Source organism: Carcharodon carcharias, chromosome 1 (genome assembly GCF_017639515.1).
Source record: "Carcharodon carcharias isolate sCarCar2 chromosome 1, sCarCar2.pri, whole genome shotgun sequence".
Lineage (NCBI taxonomy): Eukaryota > Metazoa > Chordata > Chondrichthyes > Lamniformes > Lamnidae > Carcharodon > Carcharodon carcharias.
Window position 1 is genome coordinate 43,103,797 of NC_054467.1, and position 22,140 is coordinate 43,125,936.

At 41.8% G+C, this 22,140-nt stretch overlaps 1 protein-coding gene across 8 annotated transcripts in view; it reads right to left on the reverse strand.

Moving 5' to 3' along the window:
• Positions 1 to 22,140, reverse strand: part of kiaa1109 (KIAA1109 ortholog) — a 527,093-nt gene that overhangs the window by 491,950 nt on the left and 13,003 nt on the right. For all 8 annotated transcript variants that reach the window (XR_005944164.1, XM_041196895.1, XM_041196846.1 and 5 more), the window contains exons 2-4: positions 7,176 to 7,293; positions 2,488 to 2,604; positions 1,973 to 2,051 (exon numbers count right to left, since the gene is read on the reverse strand). Coding sequence is in view for 7 of the 8 variants with exons in the window: in XM_041196895.1 (XP_041052829.1) it covers positions 1,973 to 2,051; positions 2,488 to 2,604; positions 7,176 to 7,275 (296 nt within the window). In the remaining variant the exon portion in view is untranslated. The remainder of the gene's footprint in view (positions 1 to 1,972; positions 2,052 to 2,487; positions 2,605 to 7,175; positions 7,294 to 22,140) is intronic.

Below are 22,140 nucleotides of genomic sequence, written 5' to 3' on the forward strand. Positions count from 1 at the left end.
CAAGCACAAAATCTTTTAGAAAGGAGACTGAAATTAAGATTTGTTGTTGAACTTTAAGAAATTGTATAGAACCACTCAGTGGATGTTCTCATTATAAACGTCAGAGATATGAGGTTTGAATTTCATTCAGTACTGAGATAGCTGATCTCCACAGCGCAGTGCTACACAATGCCACACTATCCTGGACAGTGGAGATGGGGGAGAATTTACCAAGGGTTTCCACTCCCAATTAATATCCAGTGACTCCTGTTGGAAAACGCACATGTACAGCCATCAGTTGAGTACAGGCTTAGGACTTGACTATGGTGTCAACAAGCAAATTGAACATGCAACCATGTGCTAATAGCTATCCCTCATGCAGTAAGGTACTGGATGGCTGAAAACACCGTGGAATGCTACTGCAGCATAAGTCAACAACTGGGGATGGAAAGGGAACAAAACTGGCAAATAAAGTACACAAATATAATACAAACTATTTGGAGAAAGTCAGTCGGAGAATCTGATTAATAAAATCAAAATTGCATTTCAAATTATAATTTTGTGGATCTTAGGCACAATCATTTTTTGTAATATCAATATTATATAGTTTCATTTAATGCTAATTTATAAGTAGCGATATGAAACAAGAAAACTGAAAAATTAAGAAGCTTGAACAACATAATATGATATCAATAAACAAGTAATCAAACTTCCACATTATCTAGTCCACCGAAACAGGATAAGTGCTTCCCATGATACAAGTAAAACTAAGTAATGTCTTGGGCAGTTCTCAGACATCTCCTGCTAGATAGCACAGAGTGTCAGCAGCAGAAATTTATGTCTTCAAACCAAACTAAAAGTCAAATTCCATTGGATGCCAATGCTTACCTTTCAATCCCATACTCTAGCTCTCCAATATCAAATTATATTATACACTGCATCATCAAAACCACAGCCAACATAGATAGTCATTTATCTCAAAATACCGACACAGAAATTTTTATTTATACTACATTAGCATCCTGACCCAGGCTTTAGTTAAGTACCAGAATTACAATAAATGCTATACAGAATCTCACAGTGCAGAAGAGGCCCTTTGGCCCATCGAGTCTGCACCAACACCTGAGAAACACCTTACCTACCTACCTAATCCCATTTACCAGCACTTGGCCCATAGCCTTGAATGTTGTGATGAGCCAAGTGCTCATCCAGGTACTTTTTAAAGGATGTGAGGCAACCCAGCTCCACCACCCTCCCAGGCAGCGCATTCCAGACTTTCACCACCCTCTGGGTAAAAACGTTTTACCTCACATCCCCCCTAAACCTCCTGCCCCTCACCTTGAACTTTTCCCCCTTCGTGACTGACCTTTCAACTAAAGGGAACAGCTGCTCCCTATCCACCCTGTCCATGCCCCCCATAATCTTGTACACCTCAATCAGGTCGCCCTACAATCTTCTCTGCCCCAACAAAAACAACCCAAGTCTACCCAATCTCTCTTCATAACTTAAAGGTTTCATCCCAGGCAACGTCCTGGTGAATCTCCTCTGCACCTTCTCCAGTGCAATCACATCCTCCTGATAATGTGGCAACCAGAATTGCACACAGTACTCCAGCTGTGGCCTCACCACGGTTCTATACAACTCCAACATGATCTCCTACTTTTGTAATACAACATAAAATAAAGATAATTTAATATAAACAAAGGGTACAAATTCCAATATTTCAGTGAAGTAACTCTAATTACCACTACCCCAAGACTGGGCCAATGTGATTTTCAGTTACAAGACAGAAAATTAAGAACCAAATTATATTACAGAAGCTCTCGAGCACTATTTCCCACTTTGCACTCTGTGCATGCAAGTGTCCATAAACAATATCGGAGCATCTATCACATTGTAACCTGAGCTCTATCCTTCAATTCACACTGTCTCAATTCAAAGGAAGTGTATGGTATAATTGCTTAACTTTGTTTCCACATGAATCAGCTTTTACCTGATAGACACGTCTTCATTGATATAATATATTTCACGAAACATGACCTTTCCAGATAGTACAGAGAACGAAAACGAACCTATTAGCAAAAGTAGACAATCAGCTTATCTAATACAGTATCATCAAAAGGTTTGTTAAACAAAATATGAAGAAACAACATCTTATTTGTTATCCATGTTCACAGGATATATGGCTCATGTCTGAATAACAATGCTTAAGTGACTTTTTTTTTAACATTGTATAATTCCACCGTGTACTGTCGCACACATGTAAATTGAGTGAAAGCCAGGAGATTGTTTACGTAAATAGATATTCTAAAACTACTTTTCTACTTTTTAAAAAAAATTTTTACCAGCTTCTGCAGAATGTCTAGAAAACAGAATATTTCTAATGAAAGAAAAAAATCCATTTGTCCTGAATCAGCAATAGAACAAAATAAACGTTAATATCTCTTCTGAATAAATCCTCAATCTGCCTCTGTGCAGATGAACTAATAAATAAATTTAAAAACTCACCAATGTGGACATATCCATTTTTATAGAGCCTGTTAAGAACCAGAGTCAGTATCAGTCCTAAATTACGGGAATTGTAGTAAGTCAGATAAATTATCCATCCACATGATAGGATTGTGGCTGTAAAGACAAAACTCAAATTAATCAAATGCCTTATCACAACACTCATAATGCTTTATATCCAATGAATTATAGCTTGAAGTGGGTAAATACAGTAGACAATTGCACACAAGTCCCACAAAAATCAAAGATGGCACCAAAGACCATCTAGCAGTCCCTAAATACTACTCTGGAACATCAATCATAATGCCTAGCTCACTGGATGGCACTCAAACCCAAAAACCTTCTTACTCGGAACAAACATTTTCTAAGATGATATAACAACCATTAATTTGCTCTTGCCTAGTTTTTTTTTTAAATCAAGAAAATAAGCACATTACAATGACATACATATTGTATTTATAATATGTATAATTATTTTGACATGCTAGCTGAAGAGAAAGTTTATATTATAAAACTGAATAATTTCCCGTAGAGATTACCTTTTAATCAAATCTCAGTTCTGTTCTTAAATTTAACCTTACAACTTACTCTGTAACCATTTAAGATAACTATCAAAGTAATTTTAGAAATAGTAAAGGAAGGTCAATTTTTTTTTTGTGATACAGTGGTGATCCATTACTAAAGATTTGAGGCACACACATCCTGTCAACAAGTGAAACTCTAAAGGTCAGACACATCCCTCCAGCTCAGAGGTGAAATTTCTGGAGTGAAATTCTATTAAACTAATTTTATATATTAGGTAAAGTAGAACGTTAGGACATTGGTAGGGGCTACTCAACAACTGCAATGCATTAAATATGGGATGACACAAGAAAAAGGAAAGGAGGAAAAGAAGAAAAACTTAACTGAATCATTACTCATGCCCTAATTTACTTCACAAGAAAGATGCCATGGTATTGCGAAGTGCAGGTAGCAATTGCTCATTCATCACTTTCCTGAAAACACTAACGTACACAAAGCTCTTTCACGTGGTCACCAACTGCCTTCCAATAACTTGCTCAAACAGCTATTCTTATGGAAGGTATCAACTTGAAATGTTAACATTTTCTCTCTCCACATATGCTGGCAGATCTGCTGAGTCTTTCCAGTATTTGCTGTTTTTATTTGAGATTAAGTAACAAGTGTTAGCAGGATTGCTTATTGTGAAGGGGATCACCATCCCGTCCAATCCTATCTCTCTTGCCACACCCAACCTCTTCTGTACCCCACACCATTATGAAAAAGACAAATCAATCGTTGCAATATGGAAAGGGAACAAAATAAACCAGCTAACAAAAATAATAAGACAGTACTAATTATTTTAAAAAGTGCAAAAGGAAACATTGCTTAATTTCAGTTTATCACAATTTGAAATCAAAATCAACAGAACTGATTCAATAGAAGACCATAATACATAGGAGCAGAAATTAGGCCATTCAGCCAATCGAGTCTGCTCCGTCATTCAATCATGGCTGATAAGTTTCTCAACCCCATTCTCCCGCCTTCTCCCAGTAATCATTGATCCCCTTATCAATCAAGAACCTATCTATCTCGGTCTTAAATACACTCAATGACCTGGCCTCCACAGCCTTCTGTGGAAATGAATTCCATACATTCACCACTCTCTGCCTAAAGAAGTTTCTCCTCATCTCTGTTCTAAAAGGTCTTCCCTTTACTCGGAGGCTGTGCCCTCGGGTCCTAGTCTCTCCTACTAATGGAAACATCTTCCCCAAGTCCACCCTATCCAGGCCTTTCAGTATTCTGTAAGTTTCAATCAGATCCCCCCTCATCCTTCTAATCTCCATCGAGTATAGACCCAGAGTCCTCAAATGTTCCTCATACGTTAAGCCTTTCATTCCTGGGATCATTCTTGTGAACCTCCTATGGACCCTCTCCAGGGCCGGCACATCCTTCCTGAGAAACGGGGCCCAAAATTGCTTACAATATTCTAAATGTGGTCTGACCAGAGCCTTATAAAGCCTCAGCAGCACATCCCTGCTTTTATATTCTAGTCCTCTCAAAATAAATGCCAACATTGCAATTGCCTTCCTAACTACTGCGTCAACCTGCAAGTTAACATTAAAAGAATCCTGGACTAGGATTACCAAGTCCCTTTGCACTCCAGATTTCTGAATTCTCTCCCCATTTAGAAAATAATCTATGCCTCTATTCTTCCTACCAAAGTGCATGACGTCACACTTCCCCACGTTGTATTCCATCTGCCACTTCTTTGTCCATTCTCCTAACCTGTCCAAATCCTTCTGCAGCCTCCCCACCTCCTCAATACTACCTGTCCCTCCACCTATCTTTGTATCATATGCAAACTTAACCACGATACCCTCAGTTCCTTCATCTAGATCATTAATGTATAAAGTGAAAAGTTGTGGTCCCAACACTGACTCCTGCAGAACTCCACTAGTCACCAGCTGCCAACCTGAGAAGGACGCCCTTATCCCCACTCTCTGCCTCCTGCCAGACAGCCAATCTTCTATCCATGCTAGTACCTTGCTTCTAACACCATGGGCTCTTATCTTACTGAGCAGCCTCCTCTGTGTCACCTTGTCAAAGGCCTTCTGGAAGTCCAGAAGGCCTTTGACAAGAATATGCTACATTTATTAATCCAGAAACTTGCACATTTTTCATCAGTCAAAAGCAATCCAGATCTGGTAAAACATTAACATTTTGTATACATATTTCACTATACATCTCAATTAAAATGGTAACCTCAGTGATATCACAAGTCAGAAACATACTTCAATCCTATACCTAGATGACATGCCAGATGATTAAAATTCAAAGCTAAGTCAATCTTCTCCAACAGGTTATATATTCAAATCCTTGAACCAAGCCAGTCTGGATTTCTCCAGAGTGTTGTTAATTACTAACCTAGCAGTCTGGCTCAATAACAGAATCTGGTAGGGAAAAACCACGCACTGAGGACTGGACTGTCATTCTTGCCACTTGGTTTCACATAACCCTGGAAGAGTATTCATAGCTGTATGCATAAGTGACAGCGTATCAGAATTCTATACTGGCAACCAATGCACTTTTGCTTGTCAAACCCTAACAGTATTGGAGACCCCCAAGCTTTATCTGTGCCAGTCCATGCCGAAGTTTCTAGACCCCAGAGGGATGTCCTGATTGAAAATCTGGACACTTGGCTTGGGGCACATACAGAAATGGTTATTCGGACAGACTGGAGTCTAAATTTGTATGTGGTTCACCATTTTTGGGCGAGTGTGGGTAGTAAAATAGGTTCAATGTACAGCAATTTCTGGGTGTGAGATCTTGAACCTAATCTGCACCAGCAGCACCATCCTCACTGTTTCAGTCATCCCTGATGGTTGCCTGAAATCAGCATCAGATCAATTGAAATCAACAAATAAGGGGATTGTATCTGTCTTAGGACCATTTTGTAAAATGGACAAAACCCTTATTTTTCCAATTCTACAAAGGCTTAAACAGTGATCTTTAAGGAACTGAAGATGGCTAAAGAAATGGCAGATAAAGCTAAAGAACTTTTTTTTACTTTCCCTCCCATGGAGCATGGAGGAGCAGAATCCCTCCTGCAAATTCCAAAACATTACTTTAACTCACTGCCAGCCTATACTCGGTCCTGCTGCATCCCACTCGTCCATGTATTGAAGCTTGTGATGCTCCTTAAGTACAGTAAGAACTCAGTCGCTATTTCCATATTTGTCAACCAGTGGAAACAGTCTTTCTCACTGTTTACCACAGTGCAGTCCCTAGGTTTCACTCACCCATATACTGGCTGCTTTTAATCAATATGTTGCTGCTACTGTTGTGCTCGGCTCTGCAGGAAATGCGAGATCCCATGTCCACGTCATTTCTTTCCCCTCATCTCCAAACCACATTCCATAGTCTGCTTCTCTCCACCAAGCCCATCACCTTCTCCCCAAATGCCAGCCCTCTCCCTTTCCCAAGCCCAAATCTCTTAACTATTCCTCAAACTTAGTCTCCCATCCCTGTACCCTACATGCTCTTTCTCTCTCCCCCTTCACCTTCTGCTCATTGCTAAGTGAGACCCAACTCTTTGCGGCTGATGGAGGCAGTGATATCTGAGTGGAAGTAAGCATTGCTGAAACACTAGGTTTCAAAGCTGCTTTTCATAGCCTCAGAGTTGCGTGTCTCATTTAGGGATATATGGCAACACCAGGACCAGGACACCACGAGCCATATGTCTGGCACATCTGTTCTAGACTGGTTAGATAAATAGAACATATCCCAATGGAGGAAAAATGTTTTCACTCTATACCAAACAAGCAGAAACTCTACATGTGTAAATTATGCAGTAAATTGGCATGGAGACACCTAAACATAGCACCAGATTTCCAGACAAATTGGTTGATGATAAAAATAAACTCCTAACCAGTCCAACAATGAAATGAAGACCATTACCCACCACACCCCTAAGGTCCCCACACATTGCCCAACACACAGACGAAAGAAAAAGTCAGATATCCATCTCATTGCTACAGAAAGCACACAGACTCGTAACTGCCATAAATAATTCATTAGTAGCAGAAACAATAAATTCATTTGTGAGCTAGTCAAATTCCAACAGATGAAATAAAACTGCGAGAAAAGATTAAAATCAAGTTAAATTTACGAGAAACGTAAACACTCACCAACAAAAAGCCACACAACATTAGAATTGTGCTCTGTAAGAAAACCTTCCAAATCTGTAAGGGATGGGACAATGCTCCCATTGTCTCTCGAATTGTCCATTATTATGTTAAGTTGGAGCTGTGAAGGGAAAGAAGAATAAAGAAAGTGAAACCTTTTAACATAATAAAAACAGAAAATGCTGGTAAATTTCAGCACGTCTGGCAGCGTCTGTGGAGAGAGAAACAAAGTTAATGTTTCAAGTCCATTTGACTCTTCTTCAGAGCTAAAAGCCTTTTAACATAATTGTTTCGAAGAACGTATGGAGTTATATTAAAAGAGATGTTCCACAACTAAGCACCTGTTTTATGCTCGTATAGTGAAAGATGGGGGAGAAATAAAATATTCCCTCAAAATACTTGTATAACTCATTGCTATGTAGAAATATTATCCAGAGTTTCATACACTGTCAAGGAGACAATGGGCGGAATCGTCCCAGGTTTGCACCAAGTGGGGTAGCGGATGGGTAAAACCATGTTTTACCCGTCAGCCACAATGGCTTTTCACAACATATCATCCCAAATCTGTCGCATTAATTATGCATTCCCGGGAAACACGCCGTTTCCATGGCAGGCGGGCTCTCACTCGCCTACCATGCCAGCATCGTCACTTCATCATGCTGGGCACCATATTTAAAATCCAGCCGCACGCACACCTCTCAGGGCTTCCAATCTATGACTGCTGCAAAGAAGACAGGACTCCAAAAGGCAAAAAGACTGCAGCCCCCAGGTTCAATGACACATCCCTCGAGCACCTTTTAGATGCAGTGGTGGCTCGCCGTGATGTCCTCTACCCTCGCTCTGGCCGCAGGAGGGGCAGCAACCACCTTATTACGCTTGGGAGGCGGTGGCAGTGCCAATGTCCTGCAAAAGAGGACAGGATGAATGGTCTCAACTGTTCCACCAAAGGTAATTCACTCTTCTCATCACCCTCGACCTTCACACTCTCAAACTCATCCCACATCCACAGGGATCTACAACCTCAAGGAACAACACCACTAACTCTCTCACACACCCTCACGTCTCCATCAGGCTCATACCCGCTCGAGCTCACGTCCTCATCTTGTCCATGGCTCCGTTCACCACACAACATTCCACACAGCGCCATGTGTCCTGCCCACACTCTCTCCATCTGTTTTCATGCAGGAGAAGCTGTCCCACAACAGTGGGGAGAGGTTACAGACTGGGGCTGGAGCAGCCCACATTAGGCCCCTCATTCACTTTGAGGATTATGCCATTGCACTGACTGGTGAAGATGTGGACCATGTCTGCAGTGGCGGTGAGGCCAGTGGCAAAAACCCTCGTGAGAATCCTGCACCACATCATACCTCCCAAACGCAAATGTAAGTGCTCCTGCTTTTGACTCTGCTGACATGCACTACTTACCTCTATTTTGGTTCACAGGGAGCTCTGCCAAGCGACCAACACACCCAGCTGGCCATTACCTCAGCTCCATCCATGTCTTCAGCTGCAGCCAAGGGGACACCTGTTCCATTAAAGAGCTGGAAATAATTAGCCTGGAAGACCTGTCACATGCTCCACCAGTGCAGAGACACACACCTTGGTGGAACCTAGATCTAGAGCAGACTCAGGGTTCACAATCTGGTGGCCACCGCACAGACACACATCACAGCAGCAGGAGGCAGGTTCATGTGAGCTCCCCGGCACCCAGAGGACTTCTGGGGATCAGCCATCTGTGAAGTCCGAGACAAGTCTGTAGCTTTGGCCTTCCAAGTCATCCTGGAGAGTCAGCAGAAGGGGTGGGAGCATCACGCAGAGCTGCTGGAAGACCGCAGTAGAGTGGCACGCAAGTGAGAGGAGTGTGTCTGCCTGCTCTCTGATGAAATGGTGTCCACATGTGCTTGTATTTCTTAAAAATATTCACTCATGGGATGTGGGTGCCGCTGGCTAGGCCAGCATTTATTACCGCTCCCTAACTACCCTTATTCAGAGGGCATTTAAGAGTCAACCGCATTGCTGTGGGTCTGGAGTCACATGTAGGCCAGACCAGGTAAGGGCAGCAGATTGCCTCCCCTGAAGGACATTGGTGAACCAGTTGGGTTTTCCCGAAAATCAGCAATGGTTTCGTGATTATCAGACTTTTAATTCCAGGTTTTTATTGAATTCAAATTTCACTATCTGCCACAATGCGATTGGAACCCAGGTCCCCAGAGCATTATCCTGGGTCTCTAGAATAATAGTCTAGTGACAATACCACTATGCCACATCTCCACATTCTGCTGGACCAGGGTCTCCATGGCATCTGCCATCCTCCCCATGGTGACCCGGTCTCTATGGGGAGGATGGCAGACACCATGGAGACCCTGGTCCAGCAGAATGTGGAGATGTGTGCAGACCAGTTATTCTGGAGGGAGGAGCATGTGTGTGACAGGGCCTTTCAGAGCTTCAGGCAAGCATTCTCCCATGCACATGGATCCTTCACGAATCATACTCACCACAACGTCCTGAGCATTTTGAATGCTGCCTGCTGGGGTCTGCTTTCAGTTGCCCCTGAGCTGACCTGCATCTCCGTCCACCCAATGATCACAGTCCATGCAGCACCTGATCTTGCCCACCACAAATTTAGTTTCACTTTTGATTTAACAAACATGGTCTGGTTTCGGTTTATCATGTGCTTCCCTTGTCTCCCATTTCCTTTCCCCCATCACAGTTCACCCCCTGGGCATCACCTTCCACCTCTCCTCTTTGACTGCCCTCAGTTACTCTCATACCACGCCCACCCTCAGTTCCCTCCCCAATAGGCAGTCATGCACCCATCAGACCCTGCCCTTGCACGCTCACCAGGACATCTCCACCTCCGTACCCCTAACCCCCACCCGCTTAGTCTCTCCCACATCCCACATCCTGACTCCCTTGCTTCTTCCACCACTCTTAATGCTTCCACCCCACCCCTCCCCACCCAATCCCAACTCCTTCCTCCTCCTCAACTCCCACTCCCACTCCCCCCTCCCCAACTCCTTCCTCCCCCGGACTCCCTCCCCATCTCCACATCCCTTCTACCCCTCTCTGCACTCCTTCCCCCTCCTTCAAACTCCTTCACTTACACGCTCCCAAGACCCCCAGTTATCATCTTCTCCCACTCCTCCCCTGCATTCCCTCCACCCCAACACCTTCATGCCCCCCCCACCCCCCGACCCGACCTCAACCCACCCCGACACCTCTTCTCTCCAGTCAATCCCACAAGGGCGACCATCATACGTTGTGAGCATCAACAGTGACTTTCCAACTTCTGTGAACTTCTTCTCAGCAGAGCCACGTCCATGAGAATCCACCCAGCACACCATGAACGTTCCTCCAGGATCCCGTTGCTATTGGGTTCCAGCATCTTCTGCTCCTCAGATGTCCGCAATGTGTGCAAGCCCCTGGCGGTAAGTCCTGACTTTTGCACATCACAGTTGTCAAGACGTGTTCTACACTGGCATCTTTTCTGATGGACGATCCAGCTTGGGCGGGGGCAGTGGGGGGGGGGAATGAGTTCAGCAGCTGGCCTTATAATGATATTCTGATGTATTACAATGAGGTTTCCGACATCCAATGGCAGGGAACATGGCCCGCCACAGTCGGGCTAAGCAGACAATCACAAACTGGTTTTACTATGTCGTGAAACCGATTTTTGTCCTTCTCACCACCGAACATACCCAACGCCAGCAGGTATGGAAAATCCAAGCCAATAAGGCAACAATTGGCCATGTTAAGGATATTTAAATATCAACCAGTAAATTCAAAATGCAATAACATCACAATGACAAATTTGAGAATTGTACAGAACTACCTATGCAAATACAGCATTTCTTGAGTTAATGCTGCATGGTTAGGTTCATCAGGGATGGATTATAACAGGAGACAAATCAAGAAGCAGAAAGTAGTTTTCAAGCCCTGTAGAAAAAACTGAGTTAGCATAGCGTGCAATGAGCTTTGAATAATAATGAAAACACAGACTGCATGCTTGAAGTCTAAAAGTAATGAGAGATGACAGCTCATAGGGAAATAGTGTTAGGATCCCCACAAAGATCGGTAACTTGTGTGTCTGCTGCCCCATGGGTTTGGGAGGTACTGTTTAAGGAGCCTTGGTGAGTTTTTGCAGTGCATCTTGTAGATGGTACACAACTGCTGCCACTGTGCGTCAGTGGTGGAGGGAGTGAATGTTTGTGGATTGGGTGCCAATCAAACAGGCTGCTTTGTCCTGGATGGTGTCAAACTTCTTCAGTGCTGTTGGAGCTGCACTGTCACGAAACTATAATAATTTTCATATTATTATTGTGGTTTATTACGAAGTAGGTTTATTGGTTGAGTGTAGATGGTTTGGTCTGTGTGCTTTAATTAAATTAGAGTCAATTAGGCTGCAAGATTGAAATTATCAAAAGAAGTTAGTGGTAAAAGGCATTTGAAGTGCTAATGAGTGAACAGGGATGAGGTGTTAGCATGTAGGATGTGAAGGAAATTTGCATTTTTAGATAAGTGAAGGAGTTGTTTGGGTTTCAAAGGGATGGTAAGATGTTTACTACTAATGATAAATAGGGGAATGTTATTATGTTTATTTTTCCCAAAAGGTACTGACCATATTGGCAACATAAAAAACTTTTATATTATGGGAAATGTACATTTCCAAAGACATGTAGAACATTGAAATTTACAGGCTAAAAAAAGAGAGAGAGACATATATAAAGGTGGAAGGAATGTGATGTTGTGGGCCATATAAGAACTAAAGGGAGTGTGTAAAACAGCCTTGGGGAAGCCTCCAGCCATGTTTGAAAAAGTCTGCTGTGTCCAGTAACTAAAGTTGGAGAAAAACGGTTGGAATTCCACTGTCAAGTGGTTGCAGTGGTAAGTTAAAATCTATTTTGGACTGTTGCCTTAAAAGGGGTGTGTAGTTGGGAGTCAGTTTAATTAGAAATTTTGGGATTTGTTATAGCATTAAGTAACTGTAATCTTATGTTTGTGCTTAAAATGTTTTCTTTTGTTAATAAATGTTTTAATCTAGTTTTTAAAATCTCAAGGTGTTAGTGGGCTCATTACTTCTGAATTCTGTGCCCAAATCTTCTCGTAATAGATGCAAATTACAAAACCCCCATTGTGATAGTGTGACCAAGTTTCCCTTATGGATTTAGTCCATCCGGCACACATCATCTGCTACGTTGTAAAGCATTCATCCAAGCAATTGGAGAGTATTTCATCACACTTCTAACTTGTGCCTTGTGGATGGTGGACAGGCTTTGGGGAGTCAGGAGGTGAGTTACACGTTGCAGGATTCCTAGCCTCTGACCTGCCTTTGTAGCTAGTGTTTATATGGCTAGTCCAGTTCAGTTTCAGTTCAATTGTAATGACCAGGATGTTGAAAGTGGGGGATTCTGCGATGATAATACCACTGAATGTTGTTACATTCTCTCTTGTTGGAGATGGTCATTGCCTGGCACTTGTGTGGCATGAATGTTACTTGCCACTTGTCAGCCCAAGCCTGGATATTGTCCAGGTCTTGTTGCATTTGGACACGGACTGCTTCAGTATCTGAGGAGTCACGAATGGTGAACAGCGAACATCCCCACTTCTGACCTTATGATGGAAGGAAATGACACCTCATTTTTTTAGGTATGCCTGGTGCTGCTTCTGGCATGCCCTCCTGCACTCTTCATTGAACCAGGATTGATCTTCCAGTTTGATGGCAATGGTACAGTGGGGGATATGCCAGGCCATGAGATTACAGATTGTGGTTGAGTACAACTCTGATGCTACCAATAGCCCACAGCACCCCATAGGTACCCAGTTTTGAGTTGCTCGATCTGTTCGAAATCATCCCATTTAGCAGGGTGGAAGTGCCACATAACATGATGGAGGGTATCTTCGATATGAAGATGGGACTTAGTCTCCACAAGGACTGTGCGGTGGTCACTCTTACCAATGCTATCATGGACAGATGCATCTGGAACAGGCGGGTTGATGAGGATGAGGTCAAATATGTTTCTCCCTCCTTCTGGTTCCCTTACCATATGCACAGACTCAAATCTAGCAGCTATATCCTTTAAGATTCAGCCAGCTCGGTCTGCACTCATGCTACTGAGCCACTCTTAGTGATGGGCATTCTGCACCCTTGTTACCCTCAGTTCTTCCTCCAAGTGGTGTTTAACATGGAGGAGCACTGACTCATCAGCTGAGGGGGTGGGTGGTACGTAGTAATCAACAGGAGTTTCCCTTGCTCATATTTGACCTGATGCCATGAGACTTCATGGGGTCCGAAGTTGATGTTGCGGACTCCCCAGGCAACTCCCTCCTCACTGTATACCACTGTGACATCACCTCTGGTCGGTCTAGCCTGCTGGTAAGACAGAATATACCCAGGGATGGTGATGGTGCTGTTTGGGGCATTATCTGTAAGATATGATTCCGTGAGTGAGACCATGTCAGGCTGTTGCTTGACTAGTCTGTCAGACAGCTCTCCTAATTTTGGCATAAGTCCCCAGATGTCAGTAAGGAGGACTTTGCAGGATCGATAGGGCTGAGTTTGCCATTGTCGTTTCCAGTGCCTGGGTCAATGGCCCGTCCCATTTCATTCCTTATTGATTTTTTAGTGGTTTGATGTTTGCTAGGCCATTTATGAGTCAAATCATATTGCTGTGGATTTAAAGTCACGTGTAGACTAGACCAGGTAAGGAGGGCAGATTTCTTTCCCTAAAAAGGACATTATTGAACCAGACGGGTTTTTACGACAATCAATGTTTTCATGGTCATCCTTAGACTTTTAATTGCAGATTTTTATTGAACTTAAAAATTCCACCATCTGCTATGATGGGATTTGAATCCCAGTCCCCAAAGCCTTACGCTGGGTCTCTGCATTACTACTGACAATACCACTATGCCACCACCTTCCTTTTTTTAAATTTAAACAGATGGAAAGAACACAGTAACCCAGATTAGAAAGGTAGCAAATGTCTTGCATTCAGAATACTTTTCTGAAGCATATGTTTTAGAACCAAGAAGAGGGCACACCACAGTATATTTAATAATAACTACACTTAGTTAAGAATCTAACAGTGATCATAAGATGATTGCATTCAACATTAGGTTTAAAAAATGAGAAACCTGAGACAGTTATTAAAACAACAAATTTTGGGCTGGCCAACTTTAAAGGGATCAGAAACGCAAACCTGGTCAAAACTGTTAACAGGTAAAACTATAGATGAACAGTGGGAAATTTTCCCAAAAAAAAGCTTAATACAGGACCAATATATACTCCTTAGGGTACACTCTGCTTACCAAATAAAACAGCCATGATTGACTAAAGAGGTGAGAGGTAACATAAAACTGAAGAAAGCACATACAAAAGCTCAAAGAAAAGTGCAGATCCAAGGGATCATGATAGAGCAGCAAAGAAAGACAATAAAGATAGTAAGAATTGCAAAAAGGAATATAAAAAGAAAGTTGGAAGGGATTGCAAGGTTAGCAAAAATATTTTACAAATACACTTGAAGAGAAAGGATATTCATGGGTAATGTGGACCCTTTAAAAACAGATGCAGAAAAAAAGAAAATGACAGATTTGTTGAGTAATTTGTGTCTGTCTTCACAGCAGAGGAAGAGGATAATATACTTGGAATTCCAGGGAAACAAATAATGAATCAAGACTGGAACTGAATAATGTTACCATAAGAAAGAAAACAGACTGCTAGATTGGTTATGTGGTAAAAAACAGACAGTACGGAATAACGTGTACATACTCGAATTGGAAGAAATAGTCCTTCACAGAGACAGCATAAAATTATGCAAGACATGGATAGATTGCAAGTCAGCAAAACTGCAGTAGATGTACTTCAAGCAGTCATCCATTTTGGATCCAAAAAAAAATCAGAACTTTTTAAAATGGTAAAGAGCTAGGAACAGCAAAGGTCCAAATTGATTTTGGGCTCTTAGATACAGATCCCTAAACTGCAGTAGTCAGTTACAAAAAATAACCAAAAAGGCAAAATAGAACATTAGCAATTATAACTAGAAAGCTGGAGTATAAAGAGGAAGAAGATACACTACAACTATACAAAGCCTGGGGGGAACCACATCTGGAGCACGGTTGAAGTTCTGAACACTGCACCTCAGAAAGGATATACCGCAGCACAGGTTCACCAAGACTGTTGCCAGGGCTCCAATGTTACATTATGAAGAGAGATTACAAAAATGATGCATGCATTCTATGCAATATAGAACATTGAGGGGCAATTCGATTGATTTTTTTTTAGGAATTTGAGGGGAATTGCTAGAATAGAAAGAAGTTCTTCAGAGGCACTTCAACATCCATTATTGAAATATTTTCAGTTAAACCAGGGGTAACTTTCAAGAAGCTTTCCTTCAGAGCTGTAGAAAATCATTCCTTTCCTGTTAATATTACTGTATTATAGATTTTTGCAGTTTGTCTACTTAAAGTGAAAGAGATGTTTTGAAAGAGATGTTTTAGATATAAGTCAGTTGATTATTTTACATTCTGCAACATCGGTTATTAAAAATTATGAGTAATACGACATCAATGACAATATCATCTTTCCTTTAAAATGCATGTGATCCAACATGACTGCAAAAAAACAGGTCATGCAATTCTGTGTAAACATTCATTTAATGAACAGGAAAGCTGACAGAGTTCTGTTCCACTACATTAATTATGAAAAGAAAGTCAACTTGTAAGGCGATGAGAAGGAAAATATACTTTTTCACAACATAGTCTGCCTGGACTGACAACCCTTTGAATCAGATCTCCCCCACTCTTGGACCAGTCAGCCCATATTCCCATACATCCAGAATAGCTCCGTGGAAAACACTAGTCACCACAGCTTCACAGAAGCTTAACAGCCTGGCCACAATCATTCAACCCTGTGAAACCACACTATCAGCTGTAAAATGTGCTGATAGCAACATTTTCCACAAGTGAGCAGTTCTCTGCTTATGGAGAAGCTCAGAACACATGGACATTCTCACCAGAACAGCTGAACAGGCACAGAGGCCCAATGTGAGGATCTCAACACACTAATTTGAATGGCGCACAGGAGAAGCAAGATTGAAGTGCATCGAGTATGCATAGAAGCCTCAACATTAGAGGATGAAAGACATCAACAACTGGAATTATATGTTTAGCTAGCACTGCAAAAAAGTTTTTCTACAAAAAAGATTTTCCTGTAAAAATAAACTTTTATGGTGTCTCAGGTCTTTCTCTCTTCCTTCCCAAGTTCCAGTGCTCTGTTTTTCCTCACCTACCTGAGCAGAGGAATTTACATGCTGGTAAGTAGTAGCAGTCAACATGTTCCCTGCACTTCCAACACTTTAAAACATGTTTTGTTTAAAATTAGTGCTTATACTGTTTCAACTGCTGTCAAGCAGACCCCATGTTGACTAACGCCAGCCCTTAACTTTTCTCACACAGTTAGGTGGGTGGTGAAAGGCAGATGTTGATGATTGCATGATATAAGTGCTGAGAATGATTAAGATGCACATGAGCATGCAGTTGAGTGGAGAAAAAAAAACTAACCCAACTTACTGACTAAGAAGCAGAGACCTAAAGGATTTATCTTGCAAACCTGCTTTGTTCACTACAATGTGAGACTCTAAGTTTGGAACTATGAATGCTGGCTAACTCACTTCCCTGCTTCTATTTCCAATGCTATTCTCGTATACTGCTAGATTCAATTGTTTGAGCTTGGCATGACTATCCTAACTCCAATAACGGTGAAGCAGCAGAAAACACAGATCATTCAAAACTGGAAATTCAAATAGGCAAACCCAAAAGCATAAAATATGTTACGGCACAAGCAGGTGGTAAATGCCAAGCTGCTCAAGCCCTAAGGGGAAACTTGAAACAGCTACCAAAACTTTTTTTGCAATTTGTATAGTACAAGGAACGATTCTGAAATCAGAAAATAATTTCCTCAACTACTTATTTTATAGCAAAGTAAATATTTGTTTTTTTCTCTATATTTTTTAAATAATTACATTTAAACACAAGAATGGCTTCACAGTTAACATTACTTTAAAAGAGTTCCACAAGTCTTAACTACCCTCAGAACTAGCCCTTCCCTTTTCTGTTCAGCAACTATTCTTATAGATTTTAAAATCTACAGAATTCCAATACTTGTTAACCACACTGCCTTTTATCCTGGGGGTGTCCTCTGAGGCTGACAACAACTGGGTCTTCCGGTCTGGCCTTGTTCATACTGCCTTCTTGGGAGTTCTGCTCAGCTATCCTCCTGTCTTCTGGGAGATCTAAGCAGCTACCCCATCACATAGGCTTCAGTATTTCCTTAAAGGCTTCAGTATTTCCTTAAATGCATTCCTTCCAATTGATCTCTCTATTGTTTCAACCAGTCTCTTCAGAAATACTTTCTTCCCAGAATTGATTAAGTCGTTCTTGACTTAGCTCTTAGGCTTGTTAAAAAAACAACTTTACCGTATCCTAACCTCACTTCCTTTCACCTTTTTAACAACCTGCATATATCCCCCTTTAAACCAAAACAACTCAGTTCAAACTATTCCTGTTATTGCTTTATGGAAAACCCTGATTGAAGTTCCTCTTGGTTCATCAACATGTCAAAACCACTTCTTACTCAAAAACAAAAATACCTGGAAAAACTCAGTAGATCTGACAGCATCTGTGGAGAGGGACACAGTTGACATTTCGAGTCTGGATGACCCTTCATCAGAACTAAGACATAGAAATGAGATGAAATATAAGTTGGAAGAAGGAGGTGAGACAGGAGAGCTCGATAGAGGGCCAGTGATAGTGGAGCCCAAGAAGAGACTGCCAAAGATGTCATAAACAAAAGGACAAATCAGTGTTGATGGTGGTGGTATTATCTAAAAGATGTGCTAATGGGGACATTAAGGGTAGCAAACAGGACAAGCTAGTGGTAGATGGCCCTAGTGCGGGTGGAGTGGGGGGTAGGGATCGAAATGGGCTAAAAAGGTGGAGATGAAACAATAGATCGAAATAAGTTTAAAAATAGGAGGGAAAAGAAAAAATAGTGTGCAAAAAAAATTAATTAAAAAAAACTATAAATTATTGGAAAAAGGGGGATTGGAAAGGGGGTGGGAATGGAGGAGAGAGTTCATGATCTGAAATTGTTGAACTCAATATTCAGTCCAGAAGGCTGCAAAATGCCTAGTTGGAAGATGAGGTGCTGTTCCTCCAGTTTGCGTTGAGCTTCACTGGAACATTGCAGCAGGCCAAGCACGGACATGTTGGCATGAGAGCAGGGTGGTGTGTTGAAATGGAAAGTGACAAGGAGGTCTGGGTCATGCTTGCAGACAGACCGAAGGTGTTCCACAAAGCGGTCACCCAGTCTGCATTTGGTCTCTCCAATGTAGAGGAGACCACATTGGAAGCAGTGAATGCAGTAGGACTAAATTGAGGGAAGTGCAAGTGAAGTGCTGCTTCACTTGAAAGGAGTGTTTGGGCTCTTGGACGGTGAGGAGGGGGAAGTAAAGGGGCAGGTGTTGCACCTTCTGTGCTTGCATGGGAAGGTGCCATGGGAAGGGGTTGAGGTGTACGGGGTGATGGGGGAGTGGACCAGGGTGTCCCGGAGGGAACGATCCCTGCGGAAAGCTCCCAGTGGGGGTGAAGGGAAGATGTGTTTGGTAGTGGCATCATGCTGGAGTTGGCGGAAATGGTGGAGGATGATCCTTTGAATGCAGAAGCTGGTGGGGTGATAAGTGAGGACAAGGGGGACCCTATCATGGTTCTGGGAGGGAGAGGAAGGTGTGACCACTTCTTACTGTTGAATTTAGATCCTTGACGTCACTCTAGTTCTTAATCCAATTACAGCCTGACTTCCAGTACATAAGAAAATATGCCAGGGTTATTACCAGAAGAAAATTATAATTTCATATTTTCTTGATAAATAAAACAAATCAACATAATCCTATCAAATTTATATAGGCAATAATCATTGTTCAAACTGGGGTTGATCACAGTCCCGAAATGAATGTGGAGGTGGTGGTGGAAGACAAATGCCCTTGTCATATGACTAATAACACTGATTTTTTAATAAAAAACCAAACAGAACTTCAGTAAGATTATTACTTAAAATAAGTGAATATTTTAAGCAGAGATCATTGTTTCTAGACTTTCCTTCTCCTTTAAGGAAAGGCTCCACCACATTACACAAACAGCATTATCTGCAGACTGACCAGATAGTTCATGACAGACATGATGTTTAAATTAAAAGCAAAATATTGCTAACACGGGAAATTTGAAATAAAAACAGAAGATGCTTGAAAAGCTCAGCAGATGTGGCAGAATCTGTGAAGAGAGAAACAGAGTTAATGTTTTGAGTCCAATATGACTCTGCTTCAAAACTGGACAGAGGTAGAAATGTAATAGGTTTTATGCTGTTGACAAAGGGGAGCGCAGGCAGAGCAAAATATAAGGTCAAGAATAGGTTGAAGAGCAGGAGCGATTAAATGGCAAAGATGTCTTGGAAAGACAAAGGGAGTGGGAATGATAGTATCAAGGCAAAACTTTAGTCCAGAGTAAGTGTTAATAGTAGAATAAAAGGTCAGCACTGTCTGAAAACAAAACGTGAAAACAAAATACAAGCTGGGACAGAGGAAAAAAATTCAAAACGGGAGGACAGAGGCCTGAAGTTGTTGAACTCAATGTTGAGTCCAGTGGGCTGTAAAGTGCCCAATTGGAAGATAAGGTGCTGTTCCTCCAGCTTGCATTAGGCTTCATTGGAACACTGTAGCAGGTCGAGGGCAAGAACGTGAGCATGAGAGCAAGATGGTGAATTGAAATGGCAAGCAACAGGAAGGTCAGGGTCATACTTGCAGACTGAGCAAAGGTGTTCCGCAAAGCAGTCACCCAGTCTACATTTAGTCTTCCCAGTGTAGAGGAGACCACATTGTGTATAGTGAATACAGTAGACTAAATTGAAAGAAGTACAAGTAAATTGCTGCTTCACCTGGAAGGAGTTTTTGGGGCCTTAGACAGTGAGGACAGCGGAGGTAAAGGGGCAGGTGTTACGCTCCTGCGATTGCATGGGAAGGCATGACGGGAAGGCAATGAGGTGTTGGGGGTGATAGAGGAGTGGACCAGGGTGTGATGGAGGGAATGGACCATTCAGGACGCTGATAGGAGATGCGAGGGAAAGATGTGTTTAGTGCGGACGTCATGCTACAGTTGGCGAAAATGGCAGAGGATGATCCATTGAATACAGAGTCTGGTGGGGTGGAAAGTGAGGACAAAGGCAACCCTATTATGGTTCTGGGAGGGAGGGGAAGGGGTGAAGGGAAAAATGAGGAAAATGGGTCAAACGTGGTTGACGGCCCTGTCAAGCACAGTCAGCGGGGTGGCGGGGGGAGACTCCTCAGCTGAGAGTAAAGGAAGACTTGTCAGACCACCGTTGTAGAAGATAGCATCATTGGAACAGATGCGACAAAAGGCAAAGAACGGAATGGGGTCCTTATAGGAAGCAGGGTGGGAGGAGATTTGGCTGAAGTAGCTGTGGGAGTCGGTGACTTGCAATGAATATTGGTAGACAGTCTATCACCAGAAATAGAGAGAGAGAAGTCAAGGAAGGGGAGCGATGTGTCATAGATGGACCATGTGAAGGTGAGGGAGGGGTGGAAATTAAGAGCAAAACTGATGAGTTTACCAAGTCCAGACAAGAGCACGAAGTAGCACTGATACAGTCATCGATGTACCAGAAAGAGAATTGTGGAAGGGGGCCTGAGAAGGACCAGAACATGCCACACAAAAAGACAGGTATAACTATGGCCCACGCAGGTACCCATACCAGTTCCAAAGAAGAGTTACACTGGGCTCAAAATTTGAACTCTGCTTCTTTCTCCACAGATGCTGGCAGACCTGCAGAGTTTTCCAGTATATTCTGATGATATTTAGATTATTAGGTTTATATTCAGAATCGACATTCAATTGAAAAAGTTAATGGCACATATTTTTATAGTTCATCACTGCAAACACAGAGCTTCTATTTGTAATGTCATTTGTCCATACACATACATGATAAGCAAAAAATTACAGGAAGAAAACCTACTATAATATTTATCCAATAGTTGGACCCAACCAAATAACATGAGCAGTGAAGTCATGAATCTTCTTTCAGTAAGAATATTCTATGTGTTACATTGAAAATAGGAGCAGAGCATATTTTTTGAACTAGGAAGAGCTATAAAATAGAGTACATAAATCAGGCAGTTATTACAGGTTATAATTAAAAAAAGCAAAATACTGTGAATACTGTAAATCTGAAATAAAACGGAAAATGCTGGAACATCTTAGCAGGTGTGCTGGTATTTCTGAAGAGAGAAACAATTAATGGTTCAGGTTGATGACTTTTTATCCTAACTGGTTTTAGCAACATAGCACAAATGACATAATTACATCACACAGGATACAAGTACTACTCAAGACAGAAAACGTTGTCCTTGTTGGTACTGTTTAGGTATTATCGAGTGTCAGCAACATGATTGTTGGGGAAATTAGTGCTGTTTAGCACCAACATACCCTCTAATTATTTTTCATTAGCGCATGGCTGATTTGATTAAGTGTGCAGGTCCTTTAGAATTTTTTGCGCAGTCAAACACGCAAGGTAACTTAAAAGGGGCCAATGCAACCTACACAAGAACTTTCAGATTGCTTAAAGAGAACACTGCAGACTTTGAGCGTATAAAAGGAAGGAAAAACAGAATATCATTGAGTATTCAATACATTCTGCTTTATCTACAAAAGGAGTAAAAATTATATACAAAAAACTGTCAGGAAAATGTAACCTTTGGCATAAAAATTCAGTAGTTTTCATGGCAATATCACAAAGAAAGAACAATGCATCCAAAATTCTGATGAAAGTTCTCAGAAATTTACCTGGAAGAATATAATCATAGATATTAGAAATAATGAACATGAAATGCCCTTAAAAATTAAC